We start from the raw sequence: 22,913 nt of genomic DNA, 5'->3' as shown, positions 1-22,913 counted from the left end.
AGCAGCTCTGAGTTTTGTAACTTGATGGGAAAGACCAGAGAGAAACCAGATGTAAGAGTAAGGTTGAAGTGGAGTTTCAAAATGTTAAGTTTGAGAAACTATATGAGACAGACAATCAAGTAAAGAAGACACCAACGGGGCAGTTGGAGGTTATGAGAGTTTCTAGTGGCTCTAGGATATTACAGATTTCATAGAATTTTACAGAAAATTTTACAATTTTTTGTAAGAAAAACCACGTCACAGTTAATACAGGTCTAGCAGAACTTCTGCAAAATCCTATGAACCAAAAATGTTATAAGCATTCTTTGCAACAATGGTATTTTTCGAACAGTTGAGTACCATTTCACTGATCGGGGTTTAAGAAATTATCCTGTTTGGTGCATCCTTTCTCTGCCTTTAACATCACGATGACAAGCAGGTTTCTTACCTGAATATTGAATTGGATCCTCCCAACAGTTACAAATTGTCATTAAGGTAATTAACTCCTTCCAAAGACACAAATATAAGATTTGGTAATTAACTTTAAAAGCAGAAAAACTGAGGGGTGCCTGGGTAGCTCAGTCAGTTAAGCATCTATTTGTCTCAGCTCAGGTCATGATCTCTTGGTTTGTGAGTTCAAGCCCCACATTGGGCTCCATGCTGACAGTGTGGAGCCTGCCTGGGATTCCCTCTCTCTCCCTGCCCCTCTCTCTGCCCCTCCCCTGCTCACTCTGTCTCTCTCTCAAAAATAAATAAACTTAAAATTTTTTTAAAAAAATAAAATAAAAGCAGAATAATTGAAAGGAAGTAATTTTTCTTTATTTAAAAAAAAATTTTTTATTAACATTTATTTATTATTAAGAGACAGAGCCAGAGCATGAGCAGGGGAGGGGCAGAGAGAGGAGGAGACACAGACTCTGAAGCATAGAGCCTGACCCGGGGCTTGAACTCACAAACTGCGAGATCATGACCTGAGCTGAAGACGGACGCTTAACCGACTGAGCCACCCAGGCTCCCCGAAAGGAAGTAATTTTTAGAGTGAATGTTGGGACAGTGCCTGACACACACCAGGTTAAGCAGATGAATGAGTTGTGTTTGCTAATTAATGACTGATGTTACATGTTTTAGGTAATCTCATATGAGTAACATAATTTGAGTAAACCCTATTTCTACTCTATTATGGGTTTTTAAAAATTATGTAAATTTGTTTTCTGATATTTAAAAGTCTGATGAATCTCAAAGTGTGAAAGGTTTAATAAATTATTTTTTTGTCATATTTAGGCAGAGTAGGTGATGGATAATTTAAAATCTAGTATTTTTTAATTGTTAATACCTCCTTTCAGAGACAATACATTAAACAGTATGACTGAAATAATTTAAGAGTAAAATAGTATTAGAAATTTTAAAATCATGTCCTATTAAAGTTGTAAGTTCTTATACCCTTAGGCATTCCCCAATATAAGAGAAAGATCCACTTTCTTATCAAATCCATTTCACTTATCAGGCTTCTATTTTTAAAAAATATATTAAGACTCTGTACTGCAAAGTTAAAAGCATTGTATTTTAAAAACCCAATATAAAGTTTCTAAATAGGCTTGCTGAATTCCTTATAGTTAAAGATGCTTTCTCTAAAGTGTTTGTAAATACACCTGCAAATTACACAATCAACCTTCTATAACTATAAAATATAATGATCAGTTAAAATCATCTTTGGAAAAGGGTACAAACATACAAAGCATATTCAAGATAAAATCGCCCAGTTTTAGAAGCTGGAACATTTTTATCACACATAAGACAAAAGATGAAAAACTCACGTTGTTTTTAGTGCTAACTGCCTATGAAAAGAGAAATTTCTGGCCTCTATAGGTATGTTATCAACATAACTGAGCACTGGTACTAACAGACCATCTATCTAAATGCTGCAATTTTAGGGGCGCCTGGGTGGCGCAGTCGGTTGGGCGTCCGACTTCAGCCAGGTCACGATCTCGCGGTCCGTGAGTTCGAGCCCCGCGTCGGGCTCTGGGCTGATGGCTCAGAGCCTGGAGCCTGTTTCCGATTCTGTGTCTCCCTCTCTCTCTGCCCCTCCCCCGTTCATACTCTGTCTCTCTCTGTCCCAAAAATAAATAAACATTGAAAAAAAATTTTTTTTTTAAAATAAATGCTGCAATTTTAAGAAAAATACGGCAAGCTAAACAGCTGTTAAGAAGTGGAAGGCGGGGGGAGTTTCTGTTACCTATACTTCTGTTTGCATTCCAGGAAAGACCAATGTTAAGAGAATTTATGAGCTCATGATAAAATTTACAACAGGTAAAATGCACAATGGTCTCATTCTTCCACAGAGCTTACTTAAGTACATTACCCGTACACCATGATTAGACTATTATGGACTAGACAAGCATTTGAGACAAAGACCTTAAAGTTCTTTGCCCTTTTAGTGTTCCCTAAGAGAACAGTGAGGAAACCCACAGCGGCCACGCTGTAAAGCTGTACTGCTTCCCACGCTTAGTCAATGACAAGTGACAGACTCATATTATTTCCACATGCCAAGGGCATATCCAAACAGGAGGCTGTGGGGAATAAAAACAATACAAGGCCTACAAGGAAACGGCAGCAATCAGTTCTAAATGAGCGAAAGCAAATCTGGTTTACCCAAAAGAAGAAAAAAAAAATTAATTTTTTTTTAAGACTACAAGAATTACTGCTGATGCTGCTAAAAATGGGCAGAGGGGCTCATTCTTCCTAAAATTTGTTTCAAGCCTGAGGGTAGCCTCTGAGCAGAATGTCTTGATTTAGTGGGTAAGGACTATTAATGCTATGTTCTATTTTATAAAATCTTGACATAGAAGGAAAAAATAGTTGACAGTTGCAATCCTGGTACAGTATGTAAGATGTATTGTCTGAAACAGCTTCATTCAGCAATTTCTGTGCCAAACACCAAATATGGGTAAGCCCAAAGCAGAGGATTTTAAATTTCTTTTTTTTTTTTTAATGTTTATTTATTTTTGAGAGAGACAGAGACAGAATGTGCGTGGGTTAGGGGCAGAGAGACAGGGAGACGCAGAAGCAGGCTCCAGGCTCTGAGCTGTCAGCACAGAGCCCAACACGGGGCTTGAACTCACGAGCTGTGAGATCATGACCTGAGCCGAAGTCAGACGCTCAACTGACTGAGCCACCCAGGCGCCCCAAGGATTTTAAATTTCTAATTCATGTTTAACATTTCTTTTATTTCCTTTTTAATTTTTTTTAACGTTTATTTATTTTTGAGAGAGACAGAGTGCAAGCAGGGAAGGTACAGAAAAAGAGGGAGACACAGAATCCAAAGCAGGCTCCAGGCTCTGAGCTGTCAGCACAGAGCCTGACAAGGGGCTCAAACCCACGAACTGAGAGATCACGGCCTGAGCAGAAGTCAGACGCCCAACCGACTGAGCCACCAGGTGCCCCCGATGTTTAACATTTCTGACCATACTAGTACAAGATAGCAGGGCAAGAGGATACACCTACCCAGGCACCAACTGAAACTGGATGGGGAAAAAACTTTGTACTAAACATAGGAAAAGGAACCAGCAATAACATTTAAAAAAATACCCAGAGGAGTTAAGTGAAAAGGCTAAAATTAATTAAGAGAATCTCTTGGCTATTGACATTTATGTCATTCTCCTTTAAGCCACAGGGATTTGGTAAAGTAGATACATACCCTCCTCTATGCTCACACAACTAAACAGCTCAATAGAGATACTAATATCTTTAAAACAAAATAAATATTAAATATGTTTATATATTTTATAATAGTTATTACGGTCACAGAGGAGAATGTGGCTGCTATAATCTTTGCATGGGGGAGAAATGAAGAAGCTGTAAGAATGCAAATTTCTCCTCATCTTTCAAGGAAACAAATGCAGTCTAATTTTTACATCAAGGAATATAGGTACAATGTGTATTCACACAGAGTGGTGGTAACTCAGAACTACAAAGAAGAACCTCACAAGAGAGGCTATATCTCATGGGAATCACGGGAGGGCGCATATAAAGAAAGGGCAGAGGAAAAAGTGTCTTTGCACTTTTGACCCTCTTTACTGTTGTAACACTGAGAGTATTAACATGCCCTTGGTGTCTTAATAGTTTTGTTTTCTTTTCATTAAGTCTAACTGCATACACTCAGAAAGAGAAACATTTTAACAGAGAGAAAACCGCCCATGTGGACACTATTTAAGATCTCCTATTAAACATGCAACTGGGGCAGCCTCAACCTGTCTGGATGAAGGTCTTCAATATTCACAGCACAAGCCATCGTTTTCATGAAAGACGTGTCCCAGGGATTCATCACTGTAGAATACTGCGGCAAACATCTCAGTGAAGTGAAAATGGGAGATTAAACATTTATAGACAGAAGAATAAAAACTACAGCTATATAAAAGAGATAAAACCGCAAAGAATATCTAATTAAATTGTTATGCTTCTGGGCATACAGCTGATCAGCAAGTGATAAAGAGGAATTTATATCACCCCTTTCCCCACCACCCAACCTTCTTCCTTTCCTAGTATCTGTGAGGATGTCATAAAAGATTATTTACAGTAAAACATTTGAAGATTCTCCTTGATTAGATAAGTTATCTTTTAGAAAGAAGGCTTCGAATAGAGATCTTCAAATTCAGATTAAATTTCTTTTTTTTTTTTTTTTTTTTTTTACTGTTTATTTTTGAGAGAGAGAGAGAGAGAGAGACAGACAGAGAGAGAGAGAGAGAGAAATAGCAGGGGAGAGGCAGAGAAAGAGGGGAACAGAGGATCAGAAGCAGGCTCTGCACTGACAGCACAGAGCCCCACATGGGGCTCAAACTCACGAACTGTGAGATCATGACCTTACACTTAACTGACTGAGCCACCCAGGCACCCCTCAGATTAAGTTCCTAAGAAAATTCTACCTGTGAGATAGGTGAGTTTCTAATTGAGGTGATTTTCCAAATAGATTTCATTGTAAAATTTAGAAGAAGGTTCAATAAGCTTCCCTTTGAGACATTTGCCTTTGACTTTTATTAATAAAATGGGAATGCAAATGCTCAGAACTGACAAGGCGGGGCTGAACAGAACAGGTTAGCTACCTGCTCCGCTGAAAACATCTGTGCAGCCATTCACCCATTCACATGACTAATTCTGGTAAGTATGTTCTGGGTTCCTAACACTATGAAGATACTAAGATAGACATGCCTGCTGAGGTGAGCACAAGGAAGCTTGGAGACTGGCTGAGGGGAAAGACATGAAAAAAAAAATTTATGACATAAAGGTCATAATAGGAATGAGGCACAGGTTTGCTGGACCTGGGGGAGGAGCAGTGATAACCAGAGCCCTAGTTAATTAGAGAAATCTCAATAAGAAGGCCCATTTGAATTGAGTTCTGAGAGAGAAATAGGGCAGAATTAGATAGGAAATAAAAGTCACAGGATTTAGTAACCAAGTGGGTATTGAGGCAAAGAAAAGTGAGTTTGGGGTAACTTTCAGGGCCTTCCCTTAAATATCATGTAGATGATGTAGTCATTAAGCCTACATAAATAGCATTCACATTTTAAATGTTTATTTTTGAGAGAGAAAGAGACAGAGAGTGTGGGGAAGAGACAGAGACAGGGAGACAGAGGATCTGAAGCGGGCTCTGTGCTAACAGCAGACAGCCCAATGGGGGCTTGAACTCACAAACTGCAAGATCATGACCTGAGCCAAAGTTGGACGTTTAACTGACTGAGCCACCCAGGCACCCCAAAACATCCATATTTTAGAAACAGAGCACAATCTCCTGTGAATAACAATGAAAATTTTAAACTTTAGCTTTTTTTTTTTTTTTTTTTTTTCTTTTCCTTATTAATTCCAAGCAGAGTTCTAGTAACACAAGTCACTGCCAGTCAGGCTTCCACATAGGCCAAAATTCTCACTATGTTCCACTCCATATATCCATCCTGCCAGATAATATACTTGATTTTCACGGAGGAGATTTGGAAAACAGCTAATCCTGTGTTTCTCAAATGTGACCACTAAAGAACCCCAGGAGGTGGAGGAACTATGAAGGGACCATCTAGAACAGGGGTAAACTATGGAGGGGCTTCTGTGCTGAGTGTGGTTTGACATTTTTTAAATGGTTAGAAAATAAAACAAAGACAACCAAACCAAAAAAGAGGATGCAGCATAGAACTGGTGGCCTGAAAAGCCTAACGTATTTACCAGGGGGCCAATCCCTGATCTAGAATATTGGAGAATATATTTTGAGGCAGCTTCTATGAAAGCGAAATTCTTTGAAGTCTTGTTCCATCTTAAAATTCATGGAAACCCAGCATCCTGTCCCATAATATATCAGTGTTTCTTCTATTAAAAAATATGCTTTTGGGAAGTTCCCGGGTGGCTCAGTAGGTTATACATCTGACTCTTGATTTCCGCTCAGGTCAATCTCATAGTTTGTGAGTTCGAGCCACTGACAGTGTAGAGCCTGCTTGGGATTCTCTCTCTCACTCTCTCTCTCTCTGCACCTCCCCTGCTCATGCTCGCTCACACACACACTCTCTCTCAAAATAAATAAACATTCTTTAAAAAATATGCTTTGGCAAAGTACTCAAAATCTTCAAGCCAAATGTTGCTCTGGGCAGATAGGCAATCTTTATTCTAGAACCTTGGGCACCCCTAAGAAACTTAACTTTGGTTTTACTAGCAATACATATAATAATCATCTCGTTTTGACTTTTACTAGTTTTCATTTCACCAAGTGACTTTTTCTTTACTTTGAACCCAGCTTCTGGGTTCAATAATAACCCTTTACATCTTGATAATAGTATACCCCCATATATTTTTGCTATTTGATGACTCTAAGGGAAGAGACAAAAGTGACTCTAAGGAAAGGAAAAAGAGTAGAATAGCTTAAATGAGAATGTACTTTATAAAATAACATTCTTCAGAACAGCTTGCCAGTTGCAAACAATTATTTCAAGTGACTGGAAACAACTAAATAGTCCACAGTGAGGGAATGATTAAGTTAATTATAATTATCCAACCCAGAGAATAATATGTAACCTCTAAATATATGCTTACAATGACAGGGAAACTATTTTTTTTAGAGAACAAAGCAGGGCACAAAATGGTATATATAGTATGATCAAAAATAGGATTTTAAAAATTTTAATCAATTTGTAAGAAAAGAAAAGTTGCATTGACCAAATGTTTGCAGTTGTATTCAAAAGGCAGTATTCATTGTCCCCCCTTCCTTATTCTCATTTTCCCAATTTTCTCTACTTCCATACTCATTTTAGTGCTAAGAAAAAAAGAAAAAACAATAACGTTGGATAACCAACTCAATATGAAAATCTCTTTAAATATCTCTTTCCAACAACTTCTTAGGAGACTTTTGCTGAAAGTCATTTCTTATATTTATGTGTGGAGATGTGTGTGTGTGTGTGCATGTGTTCAAAATCAATATATTCAGATATAGACATATATGTGTGTTCAAATTCAATATATTCAAATTCAAATATTTAAAAAAATATAATCATATGTATGAATCAGGGATTTGAAAACTGACAATTAAGGGACTTGGTTCTGCATGCTTCAAAAAGATGTCCAAACACACTTAAAATATGTTATCCCAAGACAATCTTCTCAGAAGTCTTACATAACATTGCATTTGGAAACAATACAACTACATACATTTAGGTGCTCTGTGGTTCTTTTAAGCTTCCACCAATGGTAAGAAGCCACTAACACATCTCCTTGTCTCCTTTCACGGGAAAGAAAAAGATGCCACAAGGAACCACTGCTGGTCATTTAGCCTTTCTGAAACTCCTTAAGAGTAATCTAACCCATCTCTAGTCTACTTTCAGGCTCCAATTAACCAAGGTAATATGAGGAAAGGCAGTCAGAGTTGGCCTGTAAATCATTACTTAACCAAACTAGTCAACAGCTTTAATGTAAACGTTATTTGATTAGCAGTAGACCCAATGCTTAGGTACAAATTTAACATCTTACAAGTATCATCTAAAAGTACTAAAAGAGTAATTCAATAGTTTTAAAATATAAACAATCTTATAAGTTGCCCCATGGAAAATGATCAAAATGGTTATTTTTCTATAAAAATATTCTTCCACTGGGGTGCCTGGGTGGCTCAATCAGTTAAGCATCCAACTCTGGATTTCGGCGCAGGTCAGGATGTCACATTTCGTGCTGTAACATGGAGACTGCTTGGTATTCTGTCTCTTCTCTCTGCCCCTCCACTGTGAGTGCATATGCATTTTCATATGCTCTCTCAAGATAAATAAACATTTAAAAAAAAAAACCCTCAACAACAAAAAATCAAATAGCCTAATTAAAAAATGGGCAAAGAACCTGAATAGATATTTCTTCAAAAATGATATACAAGTGGGCAATAAGTGTATGAAATGCTCAACATCACTAATCATCAGAGAAATGCAAACCAAAATCACAATGAGGTATCACCTCACACCTAAAACATGATGAAACAAACAAAATAACAAGTATTGGTGGGGATATAGAGAAGTCAGAATCCTTGTGCACTGCTGACGGGACTGTAAAATGGCACAACCACTAGGGAAAACAGTATGATGGTTCTTCAAAAAATTAAAAGTAGAACTACCATATGATGCATATATATACACGTATATATTGTGTATGTGTACACACATATATATTGGGATATAGATTGTGTATATCTACACACATATACATTGGGATTGTTGCATTTTATACACACACACACACACCTGAAAGCAGAATGTCAAGGAGTTATTTCCAAACCTATGTTCAAAGCAGTACTACTCACAATAGCCAGGAGACAGAAGCAACCCAATTCATCAACAAATGAATGGACAAAAAAATATGGAATATACACACAATGGAAGACTTAAAAAGAATTGAAATCTTCTCACATGCTTCAATGCTATAGGAGAAATGTTTGTATCTTCCCCCAAAATTCACATGTTGAAATCTTCATGCCCAAAGGCCTTTAGGAGGTGATCAGGTCATGAGGGTGGAGCCTTCAAGGATAGGAGTAATGCCCTATAAAAGAGCTCCCTTGTCCCCTTTCACCATGGAAGGAAGTTGGCAGGAAGTTGGCAGTCTACAATCCAGAAGAGTGTCTTTGCCAGAACCCAACCCTTCTGTCACCCTGATCTTAGACTTGCAGCTTCCAGAACCATGAGAACTACATTTCTTATTTGCAAGATACCCAATCTGTATATATAACCCAATTTTTGTTAGAGCAGCCTTAATGGACTAAGACATACAACATGGATGAACCTTGAAGACATTATGCTAAGTGAAGTGACTAGTCACAAAAGGACAAATATTACATGATTTCACTTCTTTTTTATTATAAAAAAAAATTTTTTTTAATGTTTATTTTTGAGAAAGAGACAAAGCATAAGTGGAGGATGGTCAGAGAGAGAGGGAGACACAGAATCAAAAGCAGGCTCCAGTCTCTGAGCTGTCAGCACAGAGCCCAACATGGGGCTTGAGGTCATGAATCTCGAGATCATGACCTGAGCCAAAGTCGGATGCTTAACCTACTGAGCCATCCTGGCACCCCTGTATGATTTCACTTCTGTGAGGTACCTAATGTAGTCAAATTCACAGATAGAAAGCAGAATGATTGTTATCAAGGTCTTGGGGGGAGGGGACAAACAGGAGTTATTTAATGGGTATAGAGTTTCAGTTCTGACAGATGAAAAAGTTCTGGATATCTGTTTTACAACAATGAATATATTTAACACTACTAAACTGGACACTTAAAAGTAAGACACTAAGTATTACAATATATGTTTTTCCACAATAAACGTTATTAATAAAAAATAAAATAAAAATATATTTTAAAAATCCAAAACTTTTTTTTTTTTCCTGAATAGGAAGGAAGAAAAGAAATGAACGGGTAGTAAACATTTTCCTTCCGTGCAGATGTGTGTATTTCATTTCTGGTGCACTCCACACAGGCAAGTTCCACAGAGAGAGAACAAAGTTTAAACCCTAGACATGAGGACCTGAGCTTTCCAAAATCCAAATCAGACACTAAAGCCCATCAGAAAAGTCTAGGTGCTAGGATGTTTACCTTTAGGTTACCCATTTCCAGAGAAGACTCTTGCTCATGGTACGGCTACTCCCAGAAAATAGCAAGAACAACCAGTCTGTGCAATTTGGATTCCTGACCACAAACAACCGAAATGGACATTAGCAACTTAACAGGAAAAGAATTTATGGCAGTACAGTGGGAAGTTCTAAACCCACATTAAAGCTGGAGAACCAGTTTATAAGAAGAATTTCTATGTCTGGGTAGCCAAGAACACACCCAGGCCACACCCCAGGGTCGGCCCCATTAGCACACCAGCCATGGCTATCCCTGACCCCAAGACCCCTGTCCAACTGATCCTGTGTTTCTACATTATACCCTCAATGTTCAAATTCTGGGGTAGGAAGAACTGACTGGGCATGCCCACGAGCTTCCATTCAGTGGGGAATTCTTACAACAGACAGATATTCAAATACTAAAGGGCAGAGAAAAGGAAATTACCTACACTGATTACCAAGTAGCTTAGCAAATGTTTATGTCTCATATGCCTAGCTCACCCAGTTTAATATACTACAAAGTAGTAAATTTCCAGCCAATTCCAGGAAATAGGAGAATCTTCATGCTCACTGGATCCTGTCACTTGCAATGCGGCAGGTTTCCACGAGTTATCCAACCAGATCAGACCACTCATAAACTATCACTGGGTAAAGCAAGGTGCACAGGGGTGGGTAGGATGAATGTGACCATGGTTAGTTGCTCTCTAATGCTTTTGCTTTTGTCAAAGTCGAATTTACTTGACCGTGATAAGAGCAGACACTGTCTTCAAAACTCCTGCTAGAACAGACTATAAAGACAGAGCGTGGACTGGCGTTGCTGTCACTGTCACCATAGGACTAACATTGCTCAAGCAGAGAAGATGCCATTTATCCAGCACAGTTTAATCAATGTGTAAGCCTCTAGCCGGCTCCCAGACAGTCTATCTGAAAAAATTTCCATAGACTCTGTAGAGCAAAGATACAGAGATTTAGAAAGTCGTAGAGAAGTGAAAGCAAGGTTAAGCAATTAACTTTACTTCACACTACAGTCTTTATTCATTCATACATTCCTCTATCCAAAGGGCTCTCAAGACTTCTACTTTCACAATGATAGAGCAAAGATGTCTCTTCCTTTATCTTGAAAAATCAACAAGAGTTTTTTTAAAAACCAGAAACACAATTTTTAAAAAATAAAACAGGAGACATCTTATAGCTCTGAACCACAACATACACAGGAAGTGGGGAGAGAGACAGTGAGGGGCATCAGAGAGCAGAAGACGGGTCAAACCTCAGTGTTTGCAAAGCAGCATCAACAAGACACAAGCTGCAGGGCCCCAAAGACATCAGGAGCTGGAGGCATCAGCTACTGTGAGGGTGGGGTGAGTGGGCAAAGACAAGGAAACAGGGAGATGGTTTGAAAGTCTACATAAGCAGCAGTTAGATTCCAGGGTGCCTCACTCTCCCCCAAAGGAGCTAGAAGGTGCACCCTTAATAAACATGGCTTCTGGAAGCAACAAACTTAGAAACGCCAGAATGGAAGACAGTGGGGTTTCAACAGGGATATGAAGAGAAACTGTGCATGGCAGAGAGGGAGAGCCTCCAGTGTCTCACCTACAGGTCCAGAACTCCAGTAGCCAGGCTGATATCCCCAAAGCAAGAGACTGAAGGGCCATTCTCTGGAAAAGCTAATCTATCATCTGAGAAAAGACCCACAGATTTTATTATCAGTATCTGCAATGAGAATGCTAACAGGCTACCCAGTCATCCCTACAGGGAAGTGGGGGAAGGGAGAAACAAGCCCACATGGATATATAAGGACACCTGCAGCTTCTAACTAGCTTTCTAGTGCCTCACCTCTTAAATAAACAAAAGAGCAAGATCACCAGAGATCTGAGGAAAGCCTACCACACTTGAGAGAAAAGACCAAAATAAAGTGAAAACAAGGGAATTAGTAGGACAGGGACAGTACTGGTAAGAGAAGACCGCAAAGAAATCATATTTAATATCTCACTGAGCTAAGATCTGGTATTCATCTCATAAAGGTGCATTATTAAAAAGAGAAAACCAGAATGTAAGGAAGGGAAAAAAAAAGATGACATAAAAATTCAATGAAAAAATTCAGAGGTAAGCTAAAGAAATCTCCCAGAAGTAGAAACAAAGAGGACAATAAAATATATATATATATATATTAGAAATTCACTGTAAGAAGTCCACTATTTAAATTCATGTGTATTCCAGATAAAGAGAACAAGGAGAAAAAGCAGGGGAAATTTTTTCAAAAAAAATGCTACAAAAACATTTAATAACCATGTAGTTCTTGGAGAAGGACCTACTGAGCACTCAGCACTGTGAATGAAAAATAGATAATAAAATTTTAGGATACACATATGATAAGAGATTAAAAATCTGCATAGAAGAAACTGGCAAAAACATACAAATGATCAAGAAAAATGTCACCAGACTTCTCGACTGCAGCACTAGAAACCAGATGATAATGATGCAAAACCACCAAAATTCTTTCCAACCTAAAATTCTATAATGAGCCAAATTACCACTCACCTACAAGACCACAATAAAGGAATTCTCACACCTGCGAAGGCTGAGGAAAATAAAGCTGTGAGATTTTTGTTTTAAGCCTTCTAGCCCTATTTGACTCACAGTTTTGTGTTGTTTTGAACTGTACAGTTCACACACATTCTCAACTATGCCTCATTCTGGTTTGCAGGTACAAGAGTACATTTTCTAGGCCTTGTAATCATGAATGGGATGCACCCTAAGTTACCACATACTTCCCCTAATAAAATATGAGATCACAATACTAAAAAATTCCATAAAAATAGTAATCTTTATTCTTATATAATGTACTTAAAAAGTATTTTATAGCCACAAATATCATGTGAAGTAAAATAGATATTATCATCCTTTGCTTCAAGATGAGAAAACTGAGGGACTCCTGGGTGGCTCAGTCAGTTGGGCATCCAACTCTTAATTTTGGCTCAGGTCATGATCTCACGGTTCGTGGGATCGAGCCCCACGTGGGATCGAGCGCTGACAGCATGGATTCTCTCTCTCCCTCTCTCTCTGCCCCCTCACCTACTCAGTCTCTCTCTCTCAAATTAAAATTTCAAAAAAAAAAAAAGATGAGAAAATTGATTCTTTAAGAGAAAAATGACTTTTCAAAGGTGTCAAAGCCAACATAAAGCACTAGAACTCAAATCTAAGTCTAGTGCCATGTTTGGGATTCTCCTCTGACATGAATGTAGGAACTCTGTGCACAATCTTTATCTCCTTCTCTCTTATGTACACGGGAATGGTTTCATCTCAAGGTATGATAAGCACTATTGTCCCTTTTCTCCACTCTTCTACAACCCAGCTATTTATTTCACCGTAAGCACCTCAGCACTGTTGGCCCTTCCCCTTCTCCAGGCCATCCTTAAAGAACTGGAGCACAGGTCCCAAAGTAAATACTTACGTATATACTGAGAGTATAACAAAAGGCAAACCTTAACTACTCATTAGAAAGAGATTTCTCAACTTTTTTGCTTAACCCAGTGAGAAGGAAAAGAGATAATCAGACAAAAGTGACTTCATCTTCTCATATGCTACATACAGGAAAAAGGCACCTAATAATGTAGTTTTGATGTTCATAATGATCCATCTGGCCTCATTATCATAAAAAAAAAGAAACTCCGGTTTATAATCAGTCATTAACAGTTTTTTATACCATAGAGGGATAAAGATTCAAGGATAATTATCCCATCCACTCTGCTCCCAAAATGTATTAATCAAGAAATATGCTTCAAGGGGCACCTGGGTGGCTCAGTCAGTTAAGCGTGCGACTCTTGATTTTGGCTCAAGTCATGATCTCACGGTTTAAGAGTTCGAGCCCTGCATATGGCTCTGCATTGACAGTGCAAAGCCTGCTTGGGATCCTCTCTCTCCCTCTCTCTTTGCCCCTTCCCTGCCACTCTGTCTCTCTCTTTCAAAAATAAACCTAAAAAATCTACATGCTTTAAAATTTAGAGCACAATAAACACACACACACACACACACACACACACACACCCCTTCCCTTCTCACCACTTTACCACTTTCCCCAAACAGACAGGAACACTAAGACATGTATGTATTCACATTCACACACAGTCTGCAACCTTGGACTCATATACCCTTCTATTAGACTGTGGGCCTGAATGGCCCAGGGTGAAGAAAGCACAGTCCTCACTGAGAAAACCCAACTTCACTCTGGTTAACTGTGTTTTCAATCAAGCAAAGAAATAGTGTGGTAACAATCCAGCTACTTACTCCACAGTATCGGTCACCATTAAATATCTGAGGTGGCAGAGGATTGCCCTGAGCAGGCTTCTTTTCTGGGGGGATGTTTTTGTACATCCATTGTCTTTGTTCTTCTGACATTGTGATATCCACCTCCTCAAACTCTATCTTGTTGGCTTCCAGAAATCTAACCACATCTTGCTGTTTCTTCTTTATCTAAAGAGAGAAGACAGACAAATGAGAAATGCTTATCTGAAACAATATGCAGATATTTCCAAATTGAACTAGACTTGATTTCTCATGGTCAGAGGTCACCAATGCAAAACCAAGAGGCAATTTTCACAGGCACCAGGCACCGTCCACTCACTGGGTATCCAGAAGAAGTCTAGACAAGTCCTGACACGATGATTTCTTCACCTAGACTCCCCAGAACACTGGGGCACAGCCCTGATCACCTGGAAGGATCAGATTATGCATGAGGTGAGGGACTTCGTTCTCAGAGGGACACAACCACTGCCCCTCCCAGTTACAGAAGCTGACATTTACAGTCATGAAAACTCCCTCTGCAGAAACCATTTGAAAACCAGGGAGAGCCTATATGAGATGTCGACATTTCACTGATTCCCGGGAGCAGCAACATTTCTATTCCCCTCAGCAGTCTCTTTCAGGTATTCCACAGCGGTAGCCACTGTCATGAAAGCATCCTTTCATCAATTCAAAAGAGAAAAATGTTCTCCACTTCTAAGGTGAGAGTAAACAACAAGCATCAGCTGACTTTGAACTCTGTATTCCTTAACTCTCTTTGTTCCTCTCACCCTCATGTTTCCTTCTTCAGTCACTAGGGGTCAGGTGTGCTCCTGAAGAGCTGCAAACACATCTGTAGGTTTTCAAAATCTTATCGGTTTTATTTCAGGGTACATATTAAATAATTCAGATGGGGCAACAATATTCAATATCTTAAACACAGCATGTAAAACAGGAGACCACACGCCTGCTTTTTCTAAATGATTCTAGGAAATGTACACAGAGACTTAACACAACCTAAGTGGTGAAGTAAATTTTATAAGGGCCAAAGAAAAGAATCATTTTGAGAGGGCAAGCCGCCGGAAAGACCTCTCATCTAGAAAATGAAATGCTTGAAGAACAAACTTTCACATACTGATTGCCTCCACCAATTTCCTCCAACTTCCTCTCAAAAGCCTCAATGACATGTGCTTCTGAGATGGAAATTTGTTGTAGGTCATGAGCAAAGAGATTCTGATCACTGGGTTGAAGTCTATGAATGAGTAACAAGATTATACAGTTAGCATGGACAGAAATACAAAGCTAGCAAAATAGAGTATCTTTACCCTCGATGATATGAAAAACAAGAGACCTAGCGTATGGTTATAAATCAAAATGGATACATTATCTTGTTTCTTGAACCAAGCTATTTCTCATTTCTGAAAAAGTTAACTTTTTTCCCTGATACACAATTTTCAGAAATGTAGTTATGTTATTTCGAAACTTTGGCTTGCAGAAAAAGTATTATCCATACTACTTAGTTTCCCCTTACAACCGTACAAGGCAGATAAACAAGGTTGATGCTGAGGTCAAAACTGGTCACCTATTTTGATGGAGGTCTTAGTACGTATTCTTGTCAAGATAATCATGTCATTCTCCTATTTAAAATCCTTCTTTAATGAGTCTGCATTGCCCTTGGAAGAATACATACATTTCTTAGCATAGCACAATGTCCTTCATGATCCACCTCCTTTGATTATAAGAGCAAATGTATTTGCATTTTTAAAAGTCTAGAAATTGTAAAACAAGCAAACTGTCAACATTTAATTAGAGGAAAGGATCAAAAATGAATTAGAGGAAAGGGTTTGGATTTAATGTCCATAGGTAGAGCTTTACATATCCAACATATTTCAAATGTTCATGAGTGATCAAAAGTGAACCTGACACAGTCAAACCTTAGTTTTCCATATGATGTATGTACACATAATATCCACCCCACCTCCACGTCTACCTCGAAAGGTGAATACCCTAAAATTCACATACTCTTAATACTAGGCTATATCAAAGACACACAGTTTCTCTACATCCCAGCCCCCTAGCCCTACACACACACACACACACACACACACACACACACACACACACAGCATTTATTGCTTAACTATAATCCCCTACTGCTCACTGGTCATTCCTTTCATAGGATCACACTCGATAAAAAGAGCTGGGTCTTGCCCCTTTCATTCAAGAATGTACCCTGTGTACTGTCGTGTCATTACAAATTTTTCAAGGGCACTTAGGTGGCTCAGTCAGTTAAGCCTCCAACTCTTGATTTCAGCTCATGTCATGTCTCACGGTTCCTGGGATTGAGCCCCTGAGCACACTCTCTGTCCCTCTTTCTACCCCTCCCCAGCTCACATACACACTCACTGTCAAAATGAACATTGTTTTTTTTTCAAAAGCATGAATTTTTATATCTGCCTAGCAACCTATCATGTAGATGTTTTCAGTCAACTACTATTCAATTATTGGTATTTAGCATATTTGTAACTTTCAGCACCAGAAATATCATGTAGTGAACATCTTTACTTAAAAATCTTTGACAGTATCTCTCAATACTATTTTAGGACAAAACCCTATGAATGAAACTCAGATCAAAGGGCAGAGACGTTTTTCAGGCTCCTGGTGGACCCATGCTAACCTGCTTTTCAACAAGTCCTTGTCAATATGTTCCCATTAGCAATGTATGAAAGTGTCCATCTCTCAACACCCCTCCCTCCTTACAGCCAATATCTGAAAGATGTATCACAGAATATTAAAATCCAAACAATGGGAGGTGACGGATGTGTTAATTAAACTGTGGTAATCATTTCACAATATATACAAATATCGAATCATTATGTTATATACCTTATACTTATAGAGTATTATATGTCAATTATATCTCCAAAAAATTGAGGTGGCAGAAAACAAATTGGTTGCTGTTAAAAAAAAAAAATTCAAGGGGCTCCTGTGCAGCTCAGTCAGTGGAGCGTCGTCGTGCTCTTGATTTCAGCTCAGGGCAGGATCACAGGGTCACGGGATTGAGCCCCATGTCGGGCTCTGCACTGCACATGGAGCCTCCTTAGGATTCTCTCTCTCTCTCTGTCTCTCTCTCTCTCTTTCTGCCCCTCCCTGACTCATACATGGGCTCCTGAACTTTCTCTCTCTCTAAAGTAAAAAAAAAAAAAAAAAAAAAAAAAAAAAAAAAAATGCATCATTACACACTAACACTGCTCAAGAAGCAAAGGACAGTTACTAACAAAGGTGAGAATTGACAGCAGCATATGGAGTAAAATGTAAATAATTATATCTCTGTTTTAAAAGAGGAAAGCAGGGGAGGCACCACCAGGTTTGGGCTTCAAAGAGATCACTTTAATACTATGCAACTTAAAAAGAAAAAAGGAGGAGTTCTGTACATACTCTTAACACTGCTATGAAAAGATCTCCAAGACAGATTAGTAAGTGAAAACACAAGGAACAGAACTGTGCATAGACTAGGAACATTTTTTAAAAATAGAGAAAATAAAAGAACACATTTGTACTTACGTTAAAATAAGCTCTGGAAGGTTATATAAAAAACCAACAGAAATAGTTGTCTGGGAGCTAGGAAAGTAGGGACTGGGGGGGACGGAGAAAAAATGGGAGCAAAAGTCTTAGCTCTCTACGTGTGTAAACTAAACTTTTTTGCACAGTGTGAATATGTTAGTATTCAAAAGATTAAATACAAGAAAATTATGTAGAGAAAGAGAGCTTCACATAGAAGGGAACAGGAGTATGTAGCCATAGAGATGTAGTATTTTATATAAATTGGGTTTTCCAACAGGACATGGAAGCCCCACAACTCAGAGCACATTGTTACTCGTGGGCCTTCATGTTTACTCACACTTCTTCTAAGAAAGGCCAGATGATGAAAAATCATTTTTTTTTTTTAAAAAGAGCTAAGGCCACAGAAAACTAACCAATACTACAGCAAATCACTGAAATAAACAAAGGACAAAATTTAACCCAGGGAAGGAAGTTTTCAAGTGGATATCTGTGGCATTAGCATGAGGAAGGAAGAAGAGTCATGAGCAGATACCACGAGCTATTTTGAGATCTGCGGAGGTGAACGTGGCCTGGAACTGTGGGAGCCCAGGCGTCCGTGGCAGGGGGACAGGCCACCTCAGGTGGCAGGGACTTGGGTGAAGAGATGGGACTGCTGAGTGGGACCCCAGGTAATAGGCTTCCCATGTGGCAGGGATGCTGCATGTGCTGGCATAAACCCAGAGTTCAAGTAGCAATAACATATACCATCATTTCCTTGACTCCAAGGGCTTTTCCTCCCCACATTTCAAGTATCCTGAAACAAAATGTACCTTAAATCAATATCAAAAGCCATCTAAGGAGCAAATGGGAAAGAAGTTAATTGTGGGGCAACAGTAGCTGCCTTCACCCATGTCAATTTAGCTATGAGTGCAAAGTACCTATAACTCAGGGGGTGTTTGTTGTTGTTTCTTTCTTTTTCTTTTTTTTTTTAAACACACTTAGAAGCCATGGAAGATAATGCTAGGTTTTTACCCAGTAGCCAATTTCCCTTTCTTTTTTTTTTTTTAACGTTTTTATTTATTTTTTGAGAGACAGAGATAGAGCACGAGTGTGGGAGGGGCAAAGAAAGAGGGAGACACAGAATCTGAAGCAGGCTCCAGGCCCTGAGCTGTCAGCACAGAGCCCAGTGCGGGGCTCGAACCCACAAACTGTGAGATCGTGACCTGAGCAGAAGTAGGCGCTTAACCAACTGAGCCACCCAGGCGCCCCAATCTCCCTTTCGTTGTTAATAATAGAAGGCTGGTATTGTTTAGGAAAGCAATGTGCTCTCCTACAAAAACTTGTTTTACCCAGACTCCTCTGCAGCCAGGGGTCATGACACAGAATGAGACAGAAGGCAGATGTTCTCGGGAAGGCTCTACTTGATGAATAAAACCACAAAGCCCAATTTGTCCTCTCTCCTCTTGCAGAAATGCAGAAGTAGTGCCTGGAGGTGCAGAAACCATTGTGCAAATGTGAAAACAAACGCCATATGCTAAGGATGGTCAAGCAGAAAGACAGGAGCTTGGGTCCTTGATATTTTATAGCTGCCACACCAGTCTTGCGCAGCCCACTCTAAACCTTTCTGTATTAGACAAATAAACATTTAATTGTTTAAGCCACTCGATCAAAGTTTTTCTATAGCCTGCACTCAAACACAATGCTACCTGAAGAAATTCTTAACTGCTACTTAAAATGTCTTCAGAAATACTATAGTATGATGGATTGAAAATAAAAGCTATTACTGCCTAGCAGAGCCTAGAAATAAATGCTAAGACATAAATTTAAGTGAAATGAATATTTGTCACTGAATAAACATGAATTTTCATTATTTTCTTCATAAAACAACCACAGGGGAAAAAAAAGAAAAAAGAAAAGAAGTCGTTGGACCCAAAACAGGAAGATATCTACAAAAGCATTAGAGTTAGATTTATTATGTTATTCACACACACACACCATTACACATCATCCAAAGCAACTAAAGGGAACAAGTGCTTCAAAATCTCTTAGGCTAGATCATGGGAAGGCAAACTATGGCCCACGGGCTAAATCTAGCTCACAACAGGTTTTGTATGGACCATGGCCCCAAATGGGATACTTTTAAATGTGGCTGAAAAGAAAATAAAAATAATAGTATCACATGACATGTAAAAAATACATTAAATGCAAATTTCAGTGTCCATAGATAAAGCTGTATCGGAAGATAGCCACACCCACTCATTTCCATACTAACTGTGGCTGCTTTGGCCCTGACAATGGCAGGGTTGAGTGCTGCGACAGAGGCCTCATGGTTCCCAAAGCCTAAAGAAAAAGTCTGTCCTTTACAAAGTGTGCCAACCCTGGGCTAGACCACAGATCTCCATTTCCGGCTCAAAGTTTAATTCCTTAGTGAGGCCTTCCCCGACAACCAGATTTTACATTTTTACCAGTGGCACTCCATACACACACACCCCCTCTCCAACTCCCTACTTCCCTTCAAGGCTTCATTTTTCACCATAGCACTTAGTATCTGGTATACTAGTGGTGTTTTCAGTGTTTTCTTTCTTTTCAGTATTTCCTTCTCTACCTGCCCTAATAGAATATAAATTCCATAGGGTGAGGGATGTTGTCTGCTGTTTTGTTCATTGCTGTACCTCCAGGGCCTAGGATGGTGTCTAGCATATAGCAAACACTCACCAAACAGTTGTTAATACACAGGAACTTCACACATGGAAGGGCTGGCGTGACAGGAAGGCTTCATCCTGACTCAGCAATGTTGGTTCTCTCATCGTTTACCTTACATATCACCTCCTTGGAGAGTCCTCTCCAACCACCTTACCTGAAGTTTTATTGTCTAAATCTATTACAATTTTATTTACTTATCTGTGTACTTGATTTTATGCTCATCTCTCTCCCCACAATGTCACTTCTGTAAGCAAGAGACTGGCAACGCAAGAGGCGTTCAGTAAATATTAACTGAATGGATGATTAAAGAATTATCACCCCAGCCCTGACATCAAAGATTTCCAGGTGATGTTCAAGAGATCAAACTGAGTTGGTAATTTAATTTAGGAACAAATGTAACTGAAGTTTAGCCAAAAAGGAATGTAGATCAAATGCCAGTATTTCTCAATTAATGCTAAAGCTGTATGATTTTAAAAAGCAGTGTCTCTAGGACGCTACATGTAACTGTAAATTGCCTAAATAATTCAGAACAATCTGTAGACCCTGAATGTGAAAAAGCTTTCCTTTAACATTGACAATGATATTGAAGAAGAAAGTTGTATGGACTATACGTTTAAATAAATGCTGTTGTCAGTTCATTTCAAAAATTGCAAGTGCATAATGTAGTGTTTTGTTTGGCCCAAATGTTTTAATTAAACTGCTGATATATTTGCAAATTGACGGCAATTGCGAACTAAGCAAATAGGTCAGTATTTCCCTGACTCTGCTTCCAACTGCCACGACAGGATTCTATCACCCCCACCCACTTCCCCCCCGTATCTCCAGCAGCTCTGAAGCAAGCTTCGAGGCAGCCATCTTGGTCCAGCTGCTTCAATAAATGGTCTGAATGTGTTCCCCTCAAAATTTGTATGTTGAAACCTAACCTCCAAGGTGATAGTATTACAAGGTGGGGGCTATGGAAGGTGATTAGTTTACTAGGACAGGACCCTCATGAATGGGGTTAGTGTCCTTATAAAAGAGACCCGAGAACATCCCTGCCACTTTCTGCCATTGAGGACACAGCAAGGAATCCGCAGTCTGCAACCCGAAGAGGGCTTTCACCAGAACCCAACTGTGCTGGCAACCTGATCTCGGACTTCCAGCCTCCAGAACCGTAAGAAATAAGTTTATGTTGCTTGTAAGCTACCCAATCAATTTTGTTACAGCAGCCCAAACAAAGACAATGAACCTTTACCCTTTCAACTCCAAATCCTGGGCCTGCTGAGGACCCCAAAGCCTGCACCCACGCCTTGGTAACCTACCCCCACAGGCGCCTGGGTGATAAACTGTCTGGGCTGGTGCTGCTGAATTGGCTGACCTGGCATGAACACTCAGTGACCCGTGAAAATCTTAGTGAAGATGTTTGTAGCTCTTTCACTGACAACCTCCTGGCTCCAGGAATCCCTAGGGACTGGATCTGCGGCCAGGCTAAATAAATTACATTGTACTTCAGTTAGATTTACCCCTACTCTGTGGCACTTTTAAGTAAACTTGCACTCCTTCACTCTCTCTTCTTGTCGGATTAGTTCTTTCCCAGACGGCTGACAATTTATGTAATTAAGTAGCCCTTCCAGAAGAATCCTTCCATATGCTTCTAGGCATGCCTGGTCATGTTTGAATTCTGGGGTATACACAGCTGTTGCTGCACCTTGGGACCTTGAGAGTCACTAGAAAATAACGAGAAATAATCAATTTGAATAAGATAGTTGTTTTAATTGAGATTTAATGTGCACAATTGTGGGAAATCAAGTTTAAAGACAACTAATTGTGGGAAATCAAGTTTAAAGACAACTGAAGTACAGGCGGATGACAGCAAGGAAAACTGGGGGCGAGGGGGGAGTGTGTATTTTTGAGTTAGACTGTCTGGGTTTTAATCCTGGCCCTATCTGTTGGGTAGCCTTGGAGAAATTACAAAGGTTCTCTCAGCATTAGTTGCCAAATCTGTGAAATGGACCCAGTATCTTTTTGCATAGGTTCATTGGGAGGATCAGATACAAAAAGAGCTAAGCAATCGCAGGCACTTGCTCAATTGTTCCATTCATTCAGACACACGAGCTTTTCTTTCGTGGCCCTAGATGGGGCCCTCTGCCAAAAACATGAAATGACTTCTGGGTACTTTCAAAGGTTTTAGGTATTCAATGTAACAGTTCTTTATTTCACTTACTTTCACACTTCAAATACACATTTTTCTTTTTTCTGACTTACAGCAGATGTAGGACTCATTAGGACCTTTTATGTATCTCACATGGAAAAAGTCGAAGGCAGAGGAAGAA

General features: G+C 39.3%; 1 protein-coding gene across 1 annotated transcript in view; it reads right to left on the bottom strand.

Moving 5' to 3' along the window:
• Positions 1 to 22,913, bottom strand: part of SH3BGRL2 (SH3 domain binding glutamate rich protein like 2) — a 72,784-nt gene that overhangs the window by 10,648 nt on the left and 39,223 nt on the right. The window contains exon 5 of the mRNA XM_030317089.2: positions 14,362 to 14,547. Within this exon, the coding sequence (XP_030172949.1) occupies positions 14,362 to 14,547 (186 nt within the window). The remainder of the gene's footprint in view (positions 1 to 14,361; positions 14,548 to 22,913) is intronic.

The sequence above is a fragment of the Lynx canadensis genome, chromosome B2 (genome assembly GCF_007474595.2).
Source record: "Lynx canadensis isolate LIC74 chromosome B2, mLynCan4.pri.v2, whole genome shotgun sequence".
NCBI lineage: Eukaryota > Metazoa > Chordata > Mammalia > Carnivora > Felidae > Lynx > Lynx canadensis.
Note: the sequence above shows the minus strand (reverse complement) of the source record. Positions and strands in the feature narration are given on the sequence as shown.